The sequence below is a fragment of the Ambystoma mexicanum genome, chromosome 3p (assembly GCF_040938575.1).
Source record: "Ambystoma mexicanum isolate Mex_15411 chromosome 3p, UKY_AmexF1_1, whole genome shotgun sequence".
Taxonomy (NCBI): Eukaryota; Metazoa; Chordata; class Amphibia; order Caudata; family Ambystomatidae; genus Ambystoma; species Ambystoma mexicanum.
This window is the reverse complement of record NC_090925.1, coordinates 827,687,263-827,712,637: the sequence shown is the minus strand read 5'-3', so window position 1 is coordinate 827,712,637 and position 25,375 is coordinate 827,687,263. Positions and strand designations below refer to the sequence as shown.

Sequence of the window (25,375 nt, the reverse complement as noted above, 5' to 3'; positions counted from 1 at the left end):
GGCGGAGCCTTAGAGTGTCCTGGCTAGGGCGGATCGCAGCAGTGAAAATGGTTCCGCTACCACGGCTGCTGTATTTATTCCAGGCTATCCCGCAACCTGTTCCACCTAGCTTCTTTAGGGAATTGGGGACTCTGACGAGGGATTTCGTGTGGGAAGGGAAAAGACCGAGAGTGCGCGCGGTTTGTTAATGGCATCTAGACAGGAGGGGGGCATGGCTTTGCCAAATTTTCGGCGGTATTATGAGGCCACTCAGTTACGAATCGTCAGGGAATGGCTGCAGGGAGAAGAGAGCCAGCGAGAGAAAATTTGGGTGAGAATAGATAGAGCTGTAGCCCACCGTTGTCTCTCGGAGGTCCTATGGCTCCCGAAGGAGCATAGGCCGCGGCACCTATATGAAAGCACTATCACCAAACTAATGGTGGACATCTGGGATGCCATGGTACGGGCCAAGGGAATTGCTTCTTTCCCGTCTCCATTTACGCCGCTATTTGCAAATGGTGATTTTTCACCGGGCTTGGAGAGGGGGGACTTTTGAGTGTTGGCAGGAAGGGGGATGTGGGAAGTTATGTGACATGTTCCGGGAGGGGGAATTGTTATCATTCGAGGACTGTAAGAGGGTTTTTGCAATACAGGAGAAGGAAAGATTGCGCTACGCTCAAATAAGACATTGGGTACTACATCCCGGAGTTAGGAAAGCGGCAACTAGGGAGCCGACAAAATTTGAAAAGTTTCTGCTGACCAATGACGGTGCGAAAGGCCTTATCTCCAATATCTATAAGATCCTGAATAGTTCTGAATCCGATCTTAAGTGGCCATATATGCAGAAATGGGAAAAGGCCCTAGTGAGGGAAATCAGTAAAGAGGAGTGGGAAAGTCTTTGGAAGAAGATACCCAAATTAGCCAGAGCCTCCAAGCTCCAAGAAGCATGGTATAAGCTCCTATTCCGATGGCACTACACCCCACCCAAACTGCATAAGATATTTCCCACGAGACCGGATGGGTGCTGGAGGGGGTGTGGGCAGGTAGGCACGGCAGAACATGTTTGGTGGCAACGTCCCAAGATTGCATCTTTTTGGGCCGAGACACAAAGGGCGCAGGAAAGGCTTTTTGGCCCAAGAGACGCACAGACTCCGATGAAGATCCTCCTGGGCGTCCGGGGGATTTCTGATGAGGGGACGATGGGGGGGGGGGGGGTAGGGAGAAAGCAAGAGCAATTTTGACGCTGGCAGCCCTTTTGTTGATAGCCCAAAGATGGAGGAGCCCTGAGATTCCAAGGGAACAAGACTTGCGGAAAGTTTGGGACATAGTGGCCTTGGAGTGGGCAACATATGCCATGGAAAATAGAGTGCAAAGCTTTGCTGCCGAATGGGGAGAGATTATGTCTTTTCTCAAGGATGACTACAGAGTGATATGGTGTCCTCAGCGATTGAGACTTCGTGAGCTACAATACAGTGAGGGAACTGTCAGGGAGAGGGAATATGAGGGATTTTGAATGCTCGTCGTCCTGGGGAGGGGTGACGGGGGGGAAATGTTCTTTCTTTTATTGTTGCCTTGATGTTAAAATCTGAAAAGTTCAATAAAAAGAGTTTTCAAATAAAATTGGCTTTCATCAGAGGACGGTTGGAACCCATGTTGAATACACCTGCTATTGAAACTACGGCGTTGGCGATGGGCACAGTATAAAAGCATATCAACATAACTTGTAACATGGGACATAGATTACAAATGGACAAGTTTCCAAATGCAAACTCAAACAATTGCTCAGAAAGCTTTTTTAAGTGGTTAAGCTTTTTGTTCCGCCACACGGAGGCTGATGAACCTGCCCTATGGTAATCAGCAAACTCCCACCCACCCCTTGTCTCCATTGCTTTATGTAGTATGTTGCCACAGAAGGAAGCTTAAAAGTGGGGCTGATGGCATGGGCATACTCTTTAAAGTGGCAGCCGTCTCCACAAACTTTAAAGCCTGTGTCACTTTAAAAGTGTACTTACTGGCCAAAGACGGACCACTGCAAAAGGTGTTACTTTATCACAGACTAGTTTTACACGCTTTCAGCTCTTTGGTGTGGGGCAGTGAATATGCTTGGAGATTCATGAAGTACAACGTGGGGCTCACGTTACGTATCCTCAGTGATTAAATCGTGGAAAGCAATTGTTGGAATTTGCATTCAGAAACTTGTCCATTTGTAATCTATGCCCCACACAGCTTCCTCAGATGGATTTTCCCAGCTATCGACAAGGGGGGCCCCAGGCATCTGCAGCGGCCCTGTTTATTATTCAGAGTTGGTAAGAACCCAATCGATAGCCTGCATCTTCAGTGTAATCCAGATGCTCCCCCTCTAAGCCTGCCTTATTGTGGTTTGTTCGTGTTTTACCAGAGCGGTTGAGTTGTGAGCTCCTCAGAAATGCAAAAATAATGAAGAATCTGTTTTTAATCTTCCCACTGGCAGAAGGTTCTAACGTTTGCGAATAGGGTAAATGTGGCAGTGAACTTTCTTTCTAATCTTCAACTGGGTAGAACCCCTCTCACTCTGTAAATGATTCCCTCCCAATTATAACTTCTTCCTATCACTGTATGATAGATTGTCGCAGTTGTTACATACTCCATAACTCTTGTGGTCATTAATGATCCCACAGTGACTTGGCCTTCTACTGAAGACAGTCTGCACACTTTGGATCTCCAGATGTTTTGGGCTACAACTCTCAACCTCATAGAAAGCCATGTCTGTTTTAAGGGTCATGGGATTTGTAGTCCAAAACATCTGGTCAGCCACAGGTTGCAGACCCCCGGTAGCTGCTCATTGACCTTAGATTCACAAAGTTTTATCATCTAACAATGTGCTAGATGTGCATCACTCTGAGAGGGACGTTGCACGATTGAAAGAGACTCACATAGTGCCGTTTACTTTTAAACATTTGTACAGGAGAATTCTTTTCTTGGGGTGCTTCTCCAAGTCACTTGTCTAGAAGAGCCCTTCCGCGGAGTGACTCCTTTTAGATCCCTTCCAATGAATGAATTGTAGCAGATTGGTTCGCTTTGTCTAAACCCATGCGTACCACGGGCATAAGTCAATTGGTGGGCAATCATTTCTTGTTTGTTTCGTTTTCTCACTGATGAACTGGGTTTTCATATTTTTATGTTGTTTTGGATTGTAATGTCCCTTAATCCGCTGTTGAAAAAGCAATGTCATCTAATAACTGAAAAATGAAGCTGTTCTTTCTCTTGTCTTCTCTTATAGGGTTCTCTGGGACTGCAAGGGCAGCAATCACCCTAGTGTGTACTTCCGTGGTGTCCCTCATTGGCTCGCTCTACCTGGCCTACATTCTCTTCTTTGTGCTTAGTGACTTCTGCGTCATCTGTGTCACCACTTACGCCCTGAACTTCTCCCTCTTCTTACTGAACTATAAGCGACTTGGATACCTCAAAGCATCTGGCAAGCCGAATCAGAAACACAAAAGCAAGTGACAGTGTCATCAGGCACATTCACCAATGCTGCCTCATCTGCCCAAGAAACACTGAAAAACTGACCTAAGTGAGTGAAAACTGGTGCCTTCCCATAATCATTGCAGGAAACCACGGTTACCCCAGAATGCTTGAATCCATGGAACTGCCAGGCGTCCTTTGCATCTCTGGTGAAGGTGATGGGGATGGACCTGCAGATTCCACTGCCAGGTATAACATCGAATTAATCCCCAGCTCTCCTCTTTGGTAACCTCAAATTACCCACCTCTCGCCTCTAAAGGTAAATCCAATACACATACACCATCTCCTAGGCTGCACATCCCTAGCAAAGATGGCACCTATGTCCTGCCTGGGAACAAAGCCTCTGGGGCTTTTGCTCAACGTTCCCTCTTGAGACCTAATGAAGTGACCTACATGCCCGATTTTAAGACTTGCCAGTCACGCCTCAATCGTGCATCTACACAACCCTCGTGGACTACAAGAAACGGGGAGTTGTGTTGCCATTTTGTTGTGCAAAATGGACGGGATGCTACTTCTGAAACACTGCAAAACTCCTCTTCCAAGGAAGAGGAGCAGAAGGAATGGCCTGGAAGTGAAGCGATTGAAACCGAATTGTGCATGATTCACCATTCCTTTTTTGTCTTGTCTTGAGAAAGTCTATGCCTTCCTTCAATTGTTCCTTTTCTATGCTTTATTGTCTTTCAGTTAGTCGTGTTTTGGAATCTTTTGGGCAAGTAAAATTCACAGCGCTGCATTCTCAGTGTTTGCTCATGCAGGTCAAGCATAATGGAATTTTATATTCTAGAGGCATGTCATAGAAATGCAGAATTCGATGCCGCAAGGCTCATTCGGCTACCCACTTCCATGCTTCACGTTACACGTTCACACACATCGGCTCCTTGCGCATAATTTTTTCCCTTTAAACAATACTGTTTTTCTCACCACCACTTATTTTTGGAGATGGTTTTGTTAATTCATGAACATTGCCATAAAACAATATTTCCTATATCGGACCCAAACTCAGTCTTGTATTGTGACCACCCATTAAAGTGATCTAAAGAAAAATGCAGCTTTCTTATTCTAGCAAGTCGGACCTCTAGGTTCTGTAGCTTGTCAATTTTGGCAGAATTCATCAAGGGTCAATCCTGTAGAAACACCCTTTGTCCAGTTCCAATTGGACCTGGCTGCGTGCTGTTCGCAGTGTTCAGGGCAGTGCCTATGCTAACAATTAACATCATAACATAACAAGTTGCCAAGATTGAGTAAAAACAAGGCAATGTAATTCATATCAAGAAGGAAGCATGACAACCTATTTCGGAATCCCAAGCTCCTTGTGCACAGCTGCCTGCCAACTGGCTTCACGTCATGTGACCCCCTTCACCCAGTCTTGTCTGATTAGCGGACGGCAGTTTGCATAGGGGTATTTTTATGCCCATATTTATAAATGAGCGGGACTACTGGCTCTGAAATGTGAAGTGCTGGTGGCTAAAAAGCAATGATTGACTAACGGTTATCACCATTGACAAAGAGACACTTGGAATCGTTGCTTGTGTTTTATTTGCTTACCTCAGCCTATGAAGGTTGATGAATGCTTTATTATGGTGGAGATGTGGCTGAATGGTGAAGTTTTCAAATGTGGAACACGGAAGCCTAAGATTGTATCTTGGATTCCTCAGTTGGCCACATTGAGTGATCCATAGCAAATCACTTTATCGCTAGATCTCCGTTCATTCGAAACCTGCAATTAGGTCAAATTGGCAATGCCTACTAAAACCCTGTTCTCCTGATTGCACAGGTGCCATTTTAACGTCGTCTCTTCCATTGGGGCCTTAACCTGCAAGCACTTTAACCAGAGGACAAGTATCAACAGACTCTTGAGCTCACTAGAATTGTTACTGTTCATGATCTGTTTTTAAAGAGTGAATATATGTTTCATAGAGCAATGGATTTAATGAGTGAATTTTTTTAACCAATTGCCATGGTAGTTTGGGCATTGACATTGTTGATGCACAGGGCATTCTGATTATTATACAAATTGCACCAGTTCAATCAAATCCTTGTCATGCCTTACTGTCTTTTTATTTGTAGCGAATGTTGGTGTATTCTATATGTGAAATCGGTTCAGCGACCACAGTCCTCTCTTTCGTTACCTTCTAGATGCCCAAAGGGGTGCAGGCTTGAATCCTTAGTTTACAGTATTGAATGAATGAGGGATATTAAAGATGCATTGCTGAGTTTTGTAGAACCAAAGTTGTTTGTCCGAAATGTATGACTTAACACGCCAATTGTGTTTTCTATATTTTATTGCAACATTTTTGGTACAAAGGTGGATACCATATACACGTTTTAATTAAACAGATGAAAGCAAATGGCTTTTGAGTCCTGTTTTTTCTATAACCATTTTATCAAGTGATTTCATAAAAAGACACCACAAACAAAATGAGGGAACGCTATGGGTCTCCAAATCTACTCTGCATTTCCCCCCACCCAAACTCCTGATCTCCACGACATCCTTTTATAAGACCCACGTAAATATAGGTGACCAACCACTAGGTCTATTCGACACACCCATGCCAAGTCGGATGATATGCCCCCCCCAACGCTTATCTTGCAAACACTTCCCAGAGAGCCGGCTCTAGAGCCATTGAGACTGCCTGGCTGGCAAGAGTTTTTTCAAAGGCTGCTGCCCTTCTCAACTCAGTCCGTTTTGCAAAGAGATTTTCAAAAATGTTCCTCAATAGGACCATTGTGGCTAAATCGAAGATCATGTTTCTCCACTTCGTCTGGAGCTCACTCATCTTGGTCATGTCCTATCTGTTGGCTGTGTGTGTGCTCTTTGGGGGTCACGTTGGCTGGCCTGCATGTAACGACTGATTCAGTAGACAAACGGCAGGTAGTGGCTGCTGGAGGCATTTGCAAGGTCTGAGTGGATCAATGTGCATGGCTAGCTGGTGAGCGGCCCACAGGGCGCTGTCCAGAGGTAGGCTTTCTTCAGGTTTTGCTTCCCACAACATTGAAAGCAGCCTTTGTGGTTGTGTAGCTGATGTTTCTGTTAGATCAGTCCCACCCTCCATTGCATAAGACTCCTGCCTTAGCAGCAATAAAGACAGATTGGAGTACTCGGAGCAAAAAACTATTGGATGGTATACCCCATAACTTGTAGACACCTGGGGCCAATATAAGAACAAACAAACCGGTTTCTCATGGGAACAATGTGCAATATACAATTCAATATAGTTTTGCAAATGCATCTCAGTAAGAAACATCAATCCTCACTGACGTATATGGGTCCAATAACAATAGAAACATTTAATTAAATCGCATCAAATTAATTTATTATAAAACAAATACAAACCCCAGAGTTCATTACAATAGTACATAAACCTCGTACTACAAACTTATGCAAAGATAAAAGGTGCTAACAAACATATATCACCCTAGCTATGTAAACATTATTCATGTGCAAAATATAGCATCACATTTAATAGCATTAAATGTATCAATCATCTAGTTGGACCTTACAGTACAGCACACAGTCTAATAAACCATTTGTAGTGGAAACTGGTCAACTAGATGGTGGTACAGGAAACGCAACACCATATATTCCCATTGTTTTCCCCAGACAACGTGTAGAATTCCTTCGCTGTTACTAGTTTCAACAGAATTTAATCCTAATGTAACCATTGTCGGTCTTCTTCAGGACCTATGTAGCCAGATGGCAGCCCGCCTCCATATTCTTAAACATGGATTCGAGCCTCATGAAAATTCTCTAATATTCTTCACTGGCTCTAAAAATACAAAATCACATAAGAATGTTGTAATATTCCGACCATCTATAACAGTTATTTGCCACAACTCTCTTTCCTACCTTATTTTGTCACAGAGTAATTAATTGCCTCCTAATCAGAATAAACATGGACTTCAGCCATCTTCTACCTCCAATCTAGATTTCCAGGAGCCGACATCTCCTTCAAAAACACAACACACAACTCTGGTTACAATCCTCTGGTTGCTGTGTGATAAAAATGTGAACACATGAAAACCAAAAGGGTGGATGCCTGCTCAATACGTTTCCCGCAGCCTCGTCAACAAGCAGGAAAGAATGGAGTGACACTTCATGGAGTCTTCAAAGAATTAGTATTTGAATGAGCGAACAAACGCTCAGTGACATCTGAAATAACCAGTGTGGTGTGTTACCTATGGATAACTATTGATACTAACCGTACTTAATTGCCTGCCACCCTGCCTTGGGTGAAGCCTGACTGCTCTACAGTAGCCAACACTTTCGAGAGTTTGGTCAACTTGGGTTGGAAACACTATCTTGACCTTAGGCTAAATAGTTTTACACTCCTGCGACTGAGGGCTGTAGAATAATCTCCCTAACAGTGGTGAACTGGTTGGGGCAGTTTGTGGAAGGTGCTCTTGCTTACTTCTGCATGACAGCTGTCCTCCAAGTCTCATCAATCAAGATGGAGAAAAATGGGAACAAACGCAGGTTAATGATGTCAAGATTCATATGTTGTAGAGTATAGCTAAGTAAACGGATTGCTTTGGCAATGCAAGCAAAACGTATTGGAGCAAACCATGGATTAGTTGAATCATTTTTGAGCGCTCTCCCATGATTAGGAAGACAACCCAATACATTAAATTGTCTTTTATTGTGGTGGTTTGGGCCAAAGCGGATATTGGAAGTTGTCCTTTTTCTCAGAGTGCCATTATTTGTTGTATGTCGTTTCCCGACTTCTGACTATCACAAGCTCCCTGAAAACAAACAAAATTGAATTTTCTGTAATCAATTTTTGGTCTCTATTTATTTAATTTGTTCTTAATGGGGTTGTTTCGCCCACCTTCCTTTGCTGTTTTCTTATTTAATTTACCTTTTCATACCAACATTTCTATATGTATGGATTGTAGGAAATTTTAATCGAACATGCGACATCCAATTTGGGGGAATTTTCCAGCAACCCCAAACCAGGCGTGCACTATTTTTCTTTATTGAATAACGTTTTTCATGAACCTGGGACCCACAATTTAAAAATATTGTTTCCCTACAGCCTTCTCCCCCTTTCGGGACAAACACGCCAAATTGAACAGTAGGTCGATTTATTCATAAATTAGAAATAAGTAAATCAATTTATAAACCAATTATACATCTATGAAATTCCAACGTCGTTGGTGGTTACAATGAAGAATTATCCCTCTACTGTCACTTTCTTAAAGCACACTCCTCACCATATGTACATTTGGCTTATCCTCAGCACGCATCTGCCATGCGTTGAACACTGTCTGAGGGCTCGTGGTTAAAAATGTAATTTGATAGGAAACCAAATTAAATCAAGACATACTTGCCTATCTAAGTCTCTCTACTTCTTCTTATTCATTGAAAAATAAACACCCCCGCAGCCCTCAATCGACATGTCAGAATTTCAACAGCGTTATAGAAAACACAATTGAAAGACAAACTACTAAACATTCCTGCACGTGACTCACTTATGAAATAACTTAAGTTGGCTAGATTCCCTTCAGTGGTGTTTCTATTGCATTACCATATAAGGGTGTACATTTGTCATTTTCAATGGGCAACATAAAGTGGGTAGCAGTTAACTCCGTGAGCACTAATAACAAAAATCTGCTTGATGGTTTAGCCAAGGAATGACTTAAATTACATTATTTTTCTAGTTGTGCACACACAGATTCACCTTAATTATTCTGTGCAGAAAAGGAATTGGGGGGGGGGGGATCTTGTCATATGCTGAACATGGGATCCATTTGATCAACTCTATAATTCCAGAAGCACATACGCTTTTTAAATGTTTACTAATTTCCCAGAGTGCACAGTCAAATTATATACCTCGCCCCCTCTGTACTTTAACAAAATGAAGAGGTTGGGATTTAATCTATTCCCCTTTAGAGTATCGCTCCCCTCCAGAATTATTTCCCCTTAATATTATACTTGCATATACATTTCTTTTGGCTGTATCATGGACAGGTGAGCACCCTTTTTAGGACAGATCGGCCCCTCTAGGAACAGGTGGGCATCAGTCAGCAAGATGTATCGGCTTTTGTATTGGAGGCATGGTATCACAAGTATGACACTGACACAAAAGATACAATTTGTAAAACATTCATTAACTTCGTGGGGTTTGGAAAACCACCTACTTTGCCCTATAATTAGGATGTGAGTCGTCCTGACCATCAAATAATAAAGAAAACGGTCTTAGCCGTGTCTTTCAACTCAAAATGGCCTGTGCTAGCAAAACGTAATGCCTTCTAAGGAAAAGAGGGCTGCACAGGCATCTCAGGAGAGTGTTTCCGTGTGAAAATGGGGAAAATACTTCATTTCCCATGATCCTTGGTGACATTTGGGCCGGAGGAGAGCAGGTGTGCCGGCTCAAGTCAAGCTACTTAAGACACTCCCCGGCCCGTGCTGCCTGTTCGTGATTGTTGGTGTGGCAGGCGCGTGCCGTGGGAGAGCAGGAATACGGACGTTTGACAGCTTTTGTAGGACCCAGGCCAGGCGGTGTGTTCCTGAGGCTCTGTCCCTCTTGGGGGATCAGAGCAGCTTACGGCAATGTGTCTGTCCAACGTGGGATAATCTGTTGCCTGGGGTTGTGCCGGCGAGCCCCCCACCCCCAGGTTAAATGTTCATGGAGTGTGTGTGTGTGTGTAAGTTTGAAGACATGCAGGCATTGTTTGGGTGCGACTCGCACAGTTTGTAGTGCGTAGAACATTTCCCACATTGATATCAAACACGGGTGTCGTAATTCTGCACATGTGCCTTCCCCTCTTCAGAGAGGAATCTCATGAACTTGCTAGGCATTCTGTGGCAAGTGGAAACCTGGCTCGCTGAACGGTGGAAACCTGGCTCCCTGAACGTACGAACATTTGGGGGCATTTGCAAGGAAATGGAGATAAGCCAAGTAGTTGGTGCTGCTTGCTCTTGTCAATTTTCATGTCTGTCAGCAAGTCACTTTTATGTTCAAGACAATTAAGATGGGCTCAGTTTTTTGAAGTGTTTGATTTTGTGGTTACAGGCCGGGCAGGAGCAACAGAAAGGCAGCTGCATTGTCCAGGCAGAGAAATCTGGATGGACAGGTTCAAGTGGAACAAAGTGTTATTCCAGTGGAGAAGATTGTGGGTGCAGTAACACAGGTGGTGCTTGGGGAGATGCATCTGCTTTTCCCAAAAGAAAGGTGGGCAGAGTGGGTGCAAAAAGATGAGGCCTGAGTCATACGAGAAGGTCTTCCTTATCAAAAGGGAAAGTTGTTTCTTCCAACTGAATAGTTGAGGAAGAAGGGCTTGTTTTGGTGCCACAATTCCCCCATGGCGGGGAATGTGAGTGTCAGGAAAACGCAGGACATGGTGCAACAGTATTTTGGGTGGGAGGGGTGGGCCTCTCGGGTACAGGCGTATGTGGCAGGTTGCGAGACCTATGTACGATCGAAGTCTGATCATTTGAAGAAGGCTGGGTTGTTGCAGCCATTGGCCACTTCCACGGAACCTTGGGCATGTGTTCCTATGGACTTTGTTACTGAGTTGCCCCAAGATGAGAATTGTGATACAATGTTGGTGGTAGTGGACTATTTGACAAAACAAGCTCATTTCATACCATGCGTTTGGAATTCCAAGCGCCAGTGTTCTGGCAGATTTATTCTTGCAGCATATGGCGAGACTGCATGGTTTGCCAAGAACCATTGTATCTGACCGGGTTCGCAATTCACCTCTCGGTTTTGGTGTGCTTTCTGCAAGTTACTCTGAATCTCCTATCCACCAGTTACCATCCCCAAACAGATGGTCAAACTGAGAGTAAATCAGACCGTGGAACAGTATTTGAGATGTTTTTTGGCCGAAGGCAGATCCTCGTGAGCTTGGTCTCTTTGGATGGCTGAGTTTTGTTATAATAACGCCAAACACGATTCCTTGGAAATGTCTCTTCATTTCTGTCTGTATGGTCAAGATTGTCAAATGTTACGCAAGGAGGTTCCAAGGTTTATTAAGATTCCGGCAGTGCATGAGCACATGTGGGAGCTTCTGGAGATACGGAGAAGGCACGCCAATATCTGGACAAGGCCAAGTTAACTTACAAGAGGCAAGCGGGTCGAGTGTGGTTGTCCACTCAACACACTAAGCTGTTTGGGTCCTGTAAATTTCTGCCTCCATTCATTGGACTTTATACCATAGTACGATGTGTCTAATACAGCAGTACGATTGCAATTGCCTTCTCATATGAGGATTCATCCAGTGTTTCACGTTTCTTTGGTTAAACCCATAGCACGTTGTGTGGTGACAAGAAAGGCTCCGGGTGTGATGAAGGGGACGGTCAAGAGGAATTTGAAGTACAGCGTATCTTGTACTGCAAGTGGCGGGGTACAAGACTATTGTACCTGATGTCTTCGGTGGGTTGTGGCACTGAGGACGAATCTTGGGAACCGGCAGAGGCAGTGCATGCAGACCATTTGGTAAGACTATTTCATCGGTCCCATCCGGGTAAGCCGGGTCCTGGGAGGGCCCCTAAAGGCTGGGGTAATGTAAAGAAAAGAGGGCTGCGCAGGCTGCTCAGGAGAGTGTTTTTGTCTACAAATGTGGAAAAGACTACATTTCCCATGATCCTTGGTGCTAGTTGGGCCGGAGGAGAGCGGGTGTGCCGGCTCAAGTCAAGCCCCGGCCCGTGCTGCCTGTTGGTGATTGTTGGCATGGCAGGCACGGGCCGAGGGAGAGCAGGAGTACGAACATTTATGACAGACTTTGTAGGACCCAGGCCAGGCAGTGAGGCGGAGTGTTCCTGAGGCTCTGTTCCTCATGAGGAATCGGAGCATCTTACAGCGGTGTGTCCGTCCAATGCAGGATACGGTGGTGGTATGATGATGGTATGATGATTCGCTATGTCACAGCAAACGCTATCCCCCCGGCACTCACATTTGAAGCTGTCGCTCAAGAGTCAGCAGCAGATCCATCAATCGTGATAGCGATATATAGATGGCTCATGGGTGCAGAGAACACAAAAACTTCTTGCCAACATTTGTCGTTCCCATACAGCAAAGACAAAGCACTGTAGAGCTCTGCAGACAAGCTTGGGGTACCGTTTTTGGGTACATGAATCAAAACTCTGGCCTCACATCTGTAGACACAGCAATTCATCATACATCATTGAGTTTCATTTTGTGGACTATTGCTGGGCATAGAGACAAGTAAATGATTAGGAGTGGTCTACCTATATCAGGAGGAACTATATCATTTGTTTGCACAAAACGTGGGCGGACGATGAGTATATTTTATACGGCTGTTCGTTTCTCAATCAGGACAAAGAAAAATGTAAGGGGACTCGCCAGTGGAGAAATTGCAAAATTGGTGAGACAATCTTTGCCATTTAAGATTGAAAGGACTTCAGCTGAATCTGAACAGATAACAGTATTATCTGCTAGAGCTTCTATTTGCACTCAAGATCTATTCTTTTTCAATGTATAATTTCCACCCAAAAAAGTATAGTTTTATTAATTGCAGTTTGAAGAATGTGGTCTAGGGATTAGCGATCTATGAATCGGCTCCAAATATTATAATGCGGGAGACTTTATTGCTAAGCTAAGACCCACTCAGTGCAGTGAAAGAAGGCTTTTAGAGGAATCCTGCTGAATTCCGGCCAGGAATACACTTCAAGCATGATTTAGAGGATGGGCCCTTGATCAATTTATGGAGGAGCCTGCTGCTCTAGTTGAGCTTAATGCTAGATGCTAGGGAGACAATCCTCCTAGACCCATGGTTACATGAGAAATGTGTGCCTCCATTATTAACTTCTGTTTAGTAGACTGACTGTTCACCAAGTGTTAGAATATACTGTGTGATCCACTTTGCACTAACCTGTGTAGGCAGCAGGAGCAGAGAAGATAACGAGGAATTGCCCGATAGTCCTAATCCCTCCTAAATGAAGTTTTGAGGAAGGACAAGAACCTTAGGGAAACCCTGTGGGGAAAAAACCCTAATTCTCCAATTTTGAGGTGCTGGTTGCAAATGGAGTCAACAGCGACGTCTGTAGGCGTGTTTTCCTGAGGCAGTGCCTGTGTGAATCAGTTCTAGATCAATTGCGTTCTGGTTCTGTTGTATAGGAGAGAAGGAGGCCACTTAAGCATACATATAAGGAACAGGATTTGACCTGTGTCAGTGTTGTGGAGTTTTCCGAGGCAAATACCTCTGCGAGAACAGGAATTCAACTTCAGGGTGGCAGGATGAATGAAAGTTCCTCCTTCTCACAAGGCTTGCGAAGCAATGGAAGCGTCCCAGTGCCAATGGAGACGTTGGTGTTCTAATCGTTGAGATCAGGGAAATTGAATTGGAGGGTTAGCGTGGAAAGTAGATGGAACAAGGCCAAGGGAAGTGAAGGAGGATAGAAGCAAGAGGAGACAGCGAGAAAACTTACGCAGTATTCTGGATAGCAGTAGCAATGCAACGTTGCTGTGGAGACAAGCCTTCTTGAAGTGTTCTGGGAAATCGTTCTGGGAAGCTGTCTCTTCTGCATCCGCCTTCACGAACCACTAGACCTGCACTTGGCGTAATGATCGCCATCTTGAGGGTAGCGACCCTCCTAGAATAACCATGTCACCAGCGTCACCACAGAGAGGGGCTCCTGAGGTGAGACATGACCGTATGCCCCCTCCTCAGTTGAGGGGAACCTGGCTTGTAAGGATGCAAGGGATATAAAAGACGAATCAAGCGAGTAGCATGAACGGCAGAAGCAGGTTCCCAAGAACGACTGGCTGGGGAGTACCCCTTCCAATCCACCAAGAATTGTAGGCAAACTCTGAATTAACAAGCGTCACACAACCCAGTGAGCGGGAAAATGCCTGCAAAATCATCCGCACTTGCACAGTGCGTTCATTGGCCCCTGCACCCTGCCAGCCCCTCCCCTCCTGGCATAAATGGAGGTGGAGGAGACCGGCAGGCGAAGCCGCTAGGGGAAGGCCGTAGGAAAAGGCCTGGATTCCTCTCTGCAGCTCTCCGCTGCTCGACGGCGTAGGAGGCGCTGGCAAACACCCCGTCACAAGGTAAGGCACCTAGCTGCTGCATGAGAGCTACCATGTCAGCCACGTATCCCCAACCAGGGAGTGACAACCAAGAAGCCCAACCCCTCCCCCTGTTTGTATCAGAAACGCACGGCTGCGGTCACGCACCCGCCCCCATATGCCTTCCCACCTCGTCCTCAGCCTGGCTGATCGTAACCTAAGGCTAGATCTCAGATGCACCCCGTTCTCACCACGCCCACCTAACAAACAACATCGCAGCGTGGCTCGGCCTGTCACACCGCCTCACTCAGAGACCCAAGCACATGGGAACACTAGAAACAAAGACACTGGGTCATCTATGAAGGCACCCAAGCCCTCTGTGGCCCCTATGCCCAGTAGTTATAATGTATTGCATACTATGCCTAAGCCACAGTGCCCCTTATGCCTGATGATGTGTTGCCTAATAGTGATGATGTACTGCATACTATGTCCAAGCCCCCTGTGGCCCCTATGCCTGATGATGTGTTGCCTAATAGTGATGATGTACTGCATACTATGCCCAAGCCCCTTTTGGCCCCTATGCCTGATGATGTGATGCCTAATAGTGATGATGTACTGCATACTATGCCTAAGCCCCCGGTGCCCCCTATGCCTGATGCATCCGCACTTTCAATGACAAACAGGACCCTCAGGTGCACCTTGGTCAACGCTCGCTCAGTACCTGCCCATGCCTTAGACATTAATGACCTCATAATCAATGACAACCTTGACCTCCTAATAATTACAGAAACCTGGCTTAGTAAAAGCTCAGGCCCAGCACTATTTCTCGCCCTTCCGGCAGGGTACACGATTTTCAGAAAAGATCGTGCCCTCCAGAGAGGCGGTGGTGTAGCCCTCATTGCCCGGGAAACCTTGGGCATCAGAGAAGTGGAAGGGAAACTGGTCCACAACTCTGACTACCTCCCACTAAAAATCAATATCTCCCACAATTGCACCATTAACATGCATATTGTAACAGATCTCCAGGTCCAATCACAGACTTTCAGGACACCCTCATCCACTCACTGTCCAACAACATCAAAAAAGACATCCCAAGTCATCCTCCTGGGCGATCTAAACCTAGGGCTCCCATGCCAGATCCCTCAAGAATGCCCTCTCTACCTTGGGTTCCACGCAATCTATCGCAGATCCTACCCATGTCTCGATTGGATTAGCCAACATAACTGCTCCATCCAAATCATCGCTAATAGTCCCATCCCCTGGTCTGACACCACTATCTTCAATTCAACATCAATACGAAAAAAGGGCCTCCTCAACCCATCACCCCCTTTCCTGCAGCACTCGCAAGGAGCTCCTGCCAACTGACTGCCAAAAACCTAGCACCGTTCATACAGGTGCAAGACCTTCAAGCCCCATTCTCCAAAGATCCAGCCAACACCTTTAAAGATATCGTCACCCAAATAGTTGACGCCATGGCACCACTCACCCTAAAAAAAAGCTAAAAAGTCAAACCTTCTAATACATTGTTCTCAAAAGAACTGCTTGATCAACGCTCACAGAAGAGGGCTGCGCTCTCCGCCTACAAAGCTAACCCCTCTGAAGTCACTAGAAACGCCTTCGAAGCCATCTCCATTTCCTACAAAGCCAACATCACCCTAGCCAAATCCTCATCTTTCAACTCTAGGTTTGACAACTCCAAATCAGGGCCCAAAGAAAACTTCACTATCTTTAGGGAACTAGAAAAGCCTTCCACGCCCCCTCCCTCTCTCCTCAAAGATGAGAAATGGTGCAACAGCATTCAAACAGCCATGCTAGATAAACTTAACTCACTCCAAACCAAAATCTGAGGCCACCATAACTAACTTACACAGGAATACGCCTAAATCTTTCATGACCAAATCCTCACCACCTTTCCATTTTAGAGACATGACCGAGCTGGAAGTGATCACTCTGCTCAAATCTATCAAACCCTCAAACTGCAAAGGAGACGCCTGTCCAACCAACTCGTCAAAGACTCTGCACAAATCCTAGCGCCCTTCCTTACTGCATTCATTAACTCATCCTTCCAGTCTGCATACGTCTCATCTGGTCTCAAGGAAGCATGGGTTTGCCCACTCCTCAAGAAACCATCCCTTGACCCAACGGTTCCAGGGAACTATAAGCCGATTACCACTGTCCCATTTTTACTTAAATTCTAGACAAGGCAGCCTACCTGCAAGTCAAAGTATTTCTGGAAGAGAATCGTCTCCTTGGCCTACGGCAATCTGGTTTCCACCCACGTCATAACACTGAGACAACCCTCTTAGACTTAACCAAATGGATGATATTGGAGACACAGGCAAACCTGCGCTCCTTCTGCTCTTAGACCTGTCCACAGTCTTTGATTTGGTCGATCACAACACTCTGTGTCATCATCTAGCCACTGAGGCCAACTTCTCCCCCAAAGCTTGTGACTGGATCACCTCCTTTCTTCAGCAGCGTCATGAAAGTCTTCTCTGATTCTGCCTGTGCCACCCCCAGCCACATAAAATGTGGCGTTCCACAGGGATTGTGCATTGCACCTACCCTCTGCAACCTTTTTACAAGGCCTTTGTTCGGCATCCTTGACGCCATGCACATTTCGTATACTAACTATGCGGACGACACGCAGGTGCTCATCCCTCTCACAGAGGACTATGATGCAGATATGAACACACTCGCCACCATTTACTGCACTATCCAATCTTGGATGGCAGACAATTGGCTCTGCCTCAATAGTGAAAAAACTGAGCTCCTGCTCATAGGGTCACCCACCACCCTGGGCAACCTCGATGAGCAGTACTCATCCTTTACCATTGATAACATTCCTATCAAGGTTTCTAACAATGTCAAGGCACTAGGAGTCTACTTGGACGCCGATTTGACAATGGATAGACAGGACAATGCCATTGCCTCATCATCAGCGTACTACTCTAAAGTGCTTAACGCAGCCAGACCCTTCCTATCTCGTCAGAACTGCCTTACCATTGCCAGGGCTATAATCGGCTCAAGGCTTGATTATTGCAATGCTCTCCTCATAGCAACGTCTCAAAACAATCTCAACAAACTTCAGCTGGTGCAAAACAACGCACTCATGGCAGCCACGGGAACTTCTAGAAAAGACCACATCTCAGAAGTAAGAAGACAGGTTCACTGGCTCCCGGGCAAAGAAAGAATTGTCTTTAAAACCCTTGCCCTCACCCACAAATACCTCCATTAGCTCGCACCCCTATACCTATCCCAAAGAATCACGAGGCACACTGCCACAAGGCCTCTTAGGAAAGGCTACTCTAACATGATTCTCACGCCAAAAACTCGAAAAGCCAGAGCAGGCGGCTCCAGCTTTCCTACACTGGCCACCACTCACTGGAACGCACTCCCTTCTCACCTAAGACTGATCGAATCCCACCAATTATTTTGCAAAGCCATCAAAACTAAGCTCTTTAGCTGAAAGTGAATATCTAGTACAACACTCACAGCCTTAAACGCCTTACTATTACTCTCTCTATGTCTGCAACGTTGTTCACTTTTGTATGTCATGTAATTTGTAACTGTAACTAAGAGGCCCATGGTCGCTCATGAACCTGTAATTCAAAACTTCTTACATATTCTTGTAACAGCGCCTCGATGCCTCCGGGCTGCAAGTGCGCGATGCAAATAAATAAAATAATCAGATGCCTGAAACCTCAAACTCCGGTCCAAAGTCAGTCTGAATCAGACGTGGTTTTGGGACCGTCAATCTCCAAAAACGGTCCGGAAACATCAGTTGCGAGACATGAAAAACTGGGTGGATGCGAGACCAGGCGGGTGGAAGACGTAGCTAGAAAGCGGCAGGTCCCCGAGCTTCCAGGATCTCAAAGGGTCCAAAGTACTTGGGCGACAACTTTGAAGGTATGATATGTCTCGGCAGAAAACGTGAAGCCAAACACACCTTGTCACCAGGAGCCAAAATCGGAGCTGAAGAGCGATGACAACGTGCACTGATCCTAGGCGCAGTAAGGGACGCCAAACCAGACTAATGTCCCTGTTGGATTTGAGAGACCAGGGCATCCACATCGGGGAAATGGAAGGAGGTAGGAGAAGCAGAAGGGTAACTGGTAGGGTGGAAACCATACGAGCAGAAAAAAGGACTGGAACCCAAAGCTGAGTGCTTGGCATTGTTATAAGCAAATTCAGTGAGGGGTAACAAGTCTGCCCAATTGTCTTGGGCTGCAGTGATAAAGAAACGCAGATAACCTTCCAAAGTCTGCTTTACTCTCTGTCTGTCCACTGGTTTGTGGATGAAAGCCTGAGCTGATGGATCTTTTTATGTTTAATGAAGAACACACCAGCTTCCAATATTGGGATATGTATTGGGGACTGCTGTCCAATACAATGGTTTCTGGGAGAATATATCTGGAAAAGATGGTGTTTACAAACAGCTGAGATATCTGAGAAGCCGTCGGGACTTGGGGTTAAGCAAGGAATTATGCACATTTTGTGAAATAAGCAATAGTCACCATGATTGCAGTCTTTCCGTCGGCTGGCCAACAATGAAATCAGTTGATATCATCTGCCAAGGATGAGAAGGCAGTTGCGGTTGTACCAAAAAGGCCAGTGGAGGTCGTCTAGGGACTTTGGTCTGTAAGCAGATCACACAAGACGAGAGATAGTCGCAAACATCTCTGACCACATCCGGCCACCAGAAATACCTCTATAAGATCCAAAGTACAATTGATTCCCCTATGACCAGCGATTTGTCGTGACACATCTTTAGAACTTCCTTTTGCACAGTAGCTGTAGCGATAAACACTTGTTTACCAAGAAAGTAACATCCGTCCTACCGTACCAGAGGGTATTTCTTGGATATCGTCCCACGCATTGGTTCTTGTGTACTAGTAGCTCCCCTGACTGATTGCATGAAGTCCAAAATCGCGTGAATAAACACGGATTTAGGGAATATCCTCTCCTTTTGAAACAGAGGATTAGAGGAATTTGACTTCTTAGATAGAGCATCAGCCATCAAATGGACTTTTCCTGGGATGACAGTGAATGTTATGTCAAAGGGATAGAAGACGTAGGCCTGACGCCTGTTTTACACCTCTGCAAACTGAAGACTCTTAAGGTTTTGATGATCAGTTCTAACCTCGATTGGATATTTAGCCCCCAGGAGTAGATGCCTCCATTCCTGGAAGGCCCTTTTGATCACTAAAAGTTATTTTTCCAAGACAGTGTAGTTGAATATTGAAGGTAACACAGTCTTAGCAAGATAAGCTACCCAGGAATTCCACTCCTGAGTCATTGGGTTGTTTGAGTACTTCTCCAAGGGCCGGGAAGAGGCATCTGATTACACTATAAATCTTCTTTCCAGGTTGGTTGTTTGCAAAATGGAGGCCAAACTAAAAGGCGTTTTTGTTTTACTTGAAGTTACGTTTTGATCAAGGAACGCTTACCTGTCTCTCACAGCATTGCAAGCTCTCTATAGCTCTTGCTGTGTCCACGTTGCTTCCTGGAGGAGGCGGAGCGAACCAACGACACGTGACTTATCACGTGACATCATTGGACCTTTTTAAGCAGCCGTGAAGCACCCTTGCGGCGTTAAGCCCTTCGGGGTAAAGGGCGCTGACTGTTTTACGGCTGTTTGGCACTGGTGGAGCGCATATTGAAGGCAATAGGTCACGGGAGGTGCCGTGCTCCCCGTAAGTACTGATTGTGGAGATCCTTTGATTTGGCACAATAGTATCATCACCCTTACTAGCAAAGATATTAATTGACAACGAGAACATAAAATTGAGTATCTATGCAATTTATAATATTTCTCAGGGGTCTGTGTTGCGCCTACAAATACCGAGCGGCGGGAGACTGTAGGGCTAGTCCCTTTGATCCCAGTCGCTCTTTTAGTTATACATATCAAGTTGATATACTCCATTCATACAGTGCTTTCAGGCAAGTACCACTCCGGTGCTGCCTTAAGAGGCTGGTCTCTGAGAGGGAAGTTTTGTGGTCTAGCTGTGTAGTAGGCAGCAGGTGGTGGTGTGCCAAACGCTTCATATTCTTTTCATTTCTTTTTTTAGTTTATAATTGTTTGTGAGCTTTTTCTATGTCCATGCACACATTGAAAACAGGCATGCCTGGTAATATAGCAACAGTGGAGTCTAATCCTATGGCCCCTATCTTAACAAAGAAATCAGCAACTCCAAAAATAAGTAAGACTGGGTCCTCCCTCCCAAAAATAAAAATACAACGGTCAGTGTCACTAGCCTCTGACATACGCCAATTTTGCACCCATGATGCGGATGTGGTAGAACCATGCAAGGAAGTCATTGAGGTACATGCCTTGTTGGGGGGGGGGATAGCGTGTGAACCAACTATAATAAAAGGCAATGCATCTGAGTGTGCCCCACAGGTGATTCAAAACCTCGTGAGCCCGATCAGTAGCGAGGCTTTGTCCACCAAACAGACGGAGTTACCAAAAGAAATGCCGTCCGATGTGGAGCAAACTCAGGTGGATTCATCCAGTGGACACTTGGAGTCATCAAGTGTGGCGGCTGCTGGCCAGAGGCCAGTTGATGAAATGCCTTCTGAAGTGAATACGGCGATGATGCAGGTGCCGGAAGCTTCAGATTTGACAATTCTAGGTGCGTTAAATAGTGGTGAATTACAGGGAACTCAATCAGTTCCAATTCTGTTTGATTCCTCTAGAAGCCGAATGTCCCCTTTATTAGAGGTTCCCCCACCCCGTTCAGTATTGGCTCAACAGAATCTTAGAGTTGCTCATGATCTTTTAGTGGCCACAGGGGAAATTGATCAAGACGTGATAAGTTTTATGAATACAAGCAATAATATGGAAACTGATAATGGAGAAGTGATGTATATATGCTCAAATACTGGGGACCTAAATCAATCCATGTGTGAAAATGTAACCTCTCCAATGGAAAAAACAATTCAACCTAGGCATCAGACGGTAGATAACAAGGTGATCACTGCTAGCCATGGTTTGTCCAAATACCCCATTTTGTTTGATACATCTCAGGACCATTTATTAAACAATTCTGTTTCCTTTATAGCCCCTACTCCTAGGGGCAGTTGTATGGGGGAATTGGTACAAGAGCACAATACGTTTTTTTATAAATGGTCAACGGTTCGGTCGACCATCTTTTCCTGAAGCCCCGGCTTTAAATAATACTTTGAGTGCCATGAACACCGCACTAATGGCAATAGCTAAATTATATGAAGTGCTTGAATGCAAGATGAATGCTCAAACTGAAATGTTGATACAATTAATAAAACATAGTCAACATTCAGGCAAACAGCCCTTGTCACCCCTAATTTCTCCTCAAGTGGCTGCTGATGAGATGCCGTTGGAGATGGATGCTCGCCTCACCTCTAGTACTAGCACAAATGAGGCAATTATTGGCGTCGAGTGTGGTGTTAATACAGAATTAACAAATCTGCCAACTCCAAATAAGGCTTGCTCAAATATTGTTGAAAAGGAGGCCAATGGTGCTGTTGGCAAAGGGCCTAATGCAGAAAGAGCCTGTGAATTTGTCCCAGCAACAAAAAATGTAGTAAGTCAATCTGCTGGAACTAATAAAGATGCCGGGCCTACTCTATCCTTTCAATTTTCCAAAACAAATCCTTTCTCATTTATGGGGAAGGTGATAACGGACCAATCGCTTTCTAGCAATAAGCAGATTGGTACCCCAAAGTCGAAGAAGGTGGAAATACCTCAGACAAAAAAATTAGCGGTTAGAAAAATAACAACTTCTAACCCCCTTGCATCTAGGGAAATCACCCCCCCACAGGAACATGAACCCTTGAATAACTTGATAGCTATGATCTCACCACCGAATACCTCCACAAAGGTGCCGGAAAAAGGGTTGCAGTCTAAACAATTAACATCTGATCAGATTCAACACGAGAAATTAACGCATCCTATCATAAGTGAAATACAAAATTAAATCAGGGGCTCTATTGCCCAAGGCCTTGCCATGGTGAAAACATCAATCACCACAGAGGAAAAAGAGCCTCAGTTGCCACTGCTAATAAATAAACAACTCCAGATGGTGAATCAACTATGCCCGACTGTGCAGGAACTTTGTGATGAGATCAGGAAGTCGATCGCTCAATACATGGGTCAGTTCCAAGAACAAAGCAAAGATATGGGGACGTCTCAGGCCCTCCCCATGTCATTTCCAAACATATCTTCATTATTGAAGGGTCCAATGGGAATCACCAATGGTCTCACTCAATCATCTTTGATCCCCCATGTGACAAACACAATAAGCCCTAAAGACATTTTGGGTCCGGAGGGTCAAGTTCGTACTGATAGAGAATTCAGACAATGCCACCGTCTAGTAATGAGATGCCGTGAGTATCCATTTCCAAAATACGATCTGAATCGCATGAGCATCTTGAATATATGTGGAGAAATTTCAACCTTACAAGATCTATCTAGTTCTGATATTGACCTGGTTGAATTCTTAGATCATTCTGATCTATCCCAAGTAACACTATTCATGAGATCGGGTATTACTTTAAATGCTCTTTGGCAGGCAAGGTCAGAATTTTTTGAATTGGGTTTTCTAATTACCCAAGATTTAACATCGAGTGAGAACCTTGCCCTGCCACAGAACCAGCCCCAAATGTATCAAAACATGAGAGAGGCCCAATATGATACTCAGTCAGCTAAAGATCTGCAACCGAACTGGCAGCCAAAATCAAATAATTCATAACTCGAGAGCGAGGATAACGTGAGGCTTCTTTCATGGAATACTCAGGGTCATAGGCACTTCATAAATGCACCGATTGATGGGTTATTTGCCTATGACATTGTACTCCAGGTAACGTGGCTCATAAATTAACCAACTTGGGACTCACATTACATCTTAGCAGTTCCAGCAATCAAGAATTTGTTTGGTCGGCCGATGGCAGGTCTACTCAACAGTTAGAAAATCTATGAACTGTAAAATAACCTCAATCTTTTCTCCCTCACCATACTTTCAAGTAGTGAAAATCTCTAGAGGCTCCCTTTCAATTGCTATTATTATTATATACTGGGCTAAACAGCAGCTAACATCTAGAAAATTCTTTGCGCAAATGAATGGGATTCTGAATTAATTGGTTCTGGATAAAACTGTTGATCACACCCTTCCCATGGGTGATTTAAATCTGCATATGTTACTGCGTAAGACCATGGAATTTTCACCTGATGAACTTTGGTGGTGTGAGTTGATGAGAGAGAGAAATTTTGTTATGTTAAACGGTTCCGTAGAGGGTGATATTCCTCCGAAAATAACTTGGCATCGCAATATTTTATCTGCTTGTTTAGACTATATTTATGTTGATAGGTCACTCTTAAATATGATTGTTTCATTGGTGGTGAAAGAAACGACTATGAGTGACCATGACCAATTATGCATGCTATGGAAATGGCCGAGTAACTCTGAGGTTTTACCTACGCAGAAAGAATTGGCCCATATTGAAATAAACCAAGCAGGAAATCGCATTAGATGGAGTAAGCAAATTGATTTGGGAGGATCTAGACTCAAGGAGGGAGCATGTTATGTACAATCAATGCAAGTTTTCAAAGAGAGTGGGAGAAGCAATCACCGGCATAAAATCAAACACATCCATGCGTTTGACTTGTATCTAAAACTTAGAAAAGTACAATTGAGAAAAGACATTCGCCTCCTAGCCAAAAATCCAAGTCCTAACAACATTGCATTAATAAAACATTTGAAAATGACTTATAAGAATTGGCAAAGAGGTCACAAATCCATTCAATACCAACTTGATGGAGAAAGAATGATGAATCAATTGATAGCAAAATCATCAGGTGGCATTTGGTCTTTGCTAAATGAAAATAACTCATCGAGTCAAACAGGTTTACAAACTAATCCAGTTCTACAAGAAAAATGGATTGATTATTATGCCGGTGTTTACTCATCCCCTTCCCAGGAATAAAATTTGATTGGTCAATGTTGAAAATGAAACATGACATTTCCTTTGATAAAGAGGATATAGAGTATTGTATATCGAAACTCAGTCGATCCAGGGCGTGTGGTCCGGACGGTCTTTGTAATTTTACGCTCAAAGAGAATCCCTCAGCTTGGGCAGCCATTCTTTTTAAAATCTTCAATCATTCAATTCAGACAGGCATGATTCCTAAATCCTGAACAAAATCTATACTAGTCCCAATTTATAAAAAAGGAGATAGGACTGACCCTAAATCTTATAGGCCTATTGCCCTATTAGACTGCCCGGGAAAGATCTTCGCAAGGTTAATATTAATGGCCTTTAACACCTGGCTATCGGAAAAGAACCTAAGGGATGAGTTCCAGACATGATTTATTCCGGGCATAGGCACTGCAATTAATTTACTCGCTCTTAATGCTGTTATTCAAGCAAGCAAACAAAAGAAACAAGCAATTTATGTAGCCTTTGTGGACTTCCACACAGCATTTGATGCTGTGCCCGGTGAGTTATTATACCTGACATTTGAAGCAAGGTTGCCCCAGGTCAATTCTAAAATGGGTAATCTAGTTTCATTCAAATATCACCATCCAGATTCGATTAGGAAGAGATGGGTTATTATCAACTGACATAAAGACAGAGCGTGGTTTAAAACAGTTCTGTCTGCTTGCCTCAGCCGTTTTTAATTTTTTCATTTCGGATTTTGGAGATGGTTTTGAGGGTCTAACTATGGATGCGCCAAGACTCATGGGTGTTCCTATCAAGTGGCTATCATATGCAGATGACATGGTCCTCCTATCAAAAACACCTTAAGGTCTCAGAATCATGCTAAAGGCCCTAGATGATTATGCGAGTAAAAACTGCATTTCAATAAATGTGAATAAGACACAGATTATGCAGTTCGGCATCCCAAAGCAAAGATGCCGTACACATTCCTGGATACTGCA

The 25,375-nt window shown here is 44.5% G+C and overlaps 1 protein-coding gene across 1 annotated transcript in view; it reads left to right on the top strand.

Annotated features, from left to right (window-relative positions):
- The window catches only part of VKORC1 (vitamin K epoxide reductase complex subunit 1), a 37,831-nt gene extending 32,000 nt beyond the window's left edge, over positions 1–5,831 (top strand). The window contains exon 3 of the mRNA XM_069651901.1: positions 3,239–5,831. Within this exon, the coding sequence (XP_069508002.1) occupies positions 3,239–3,465 (227 nt within the window). The 3' untranslated portion in view covers positions 3,466–5,831. The remainder of the gene's footprint in view (positions 1–3,238) is intronic.
- Positions 5,832–25,375: the final 19,544 nt, after the last annotated feature.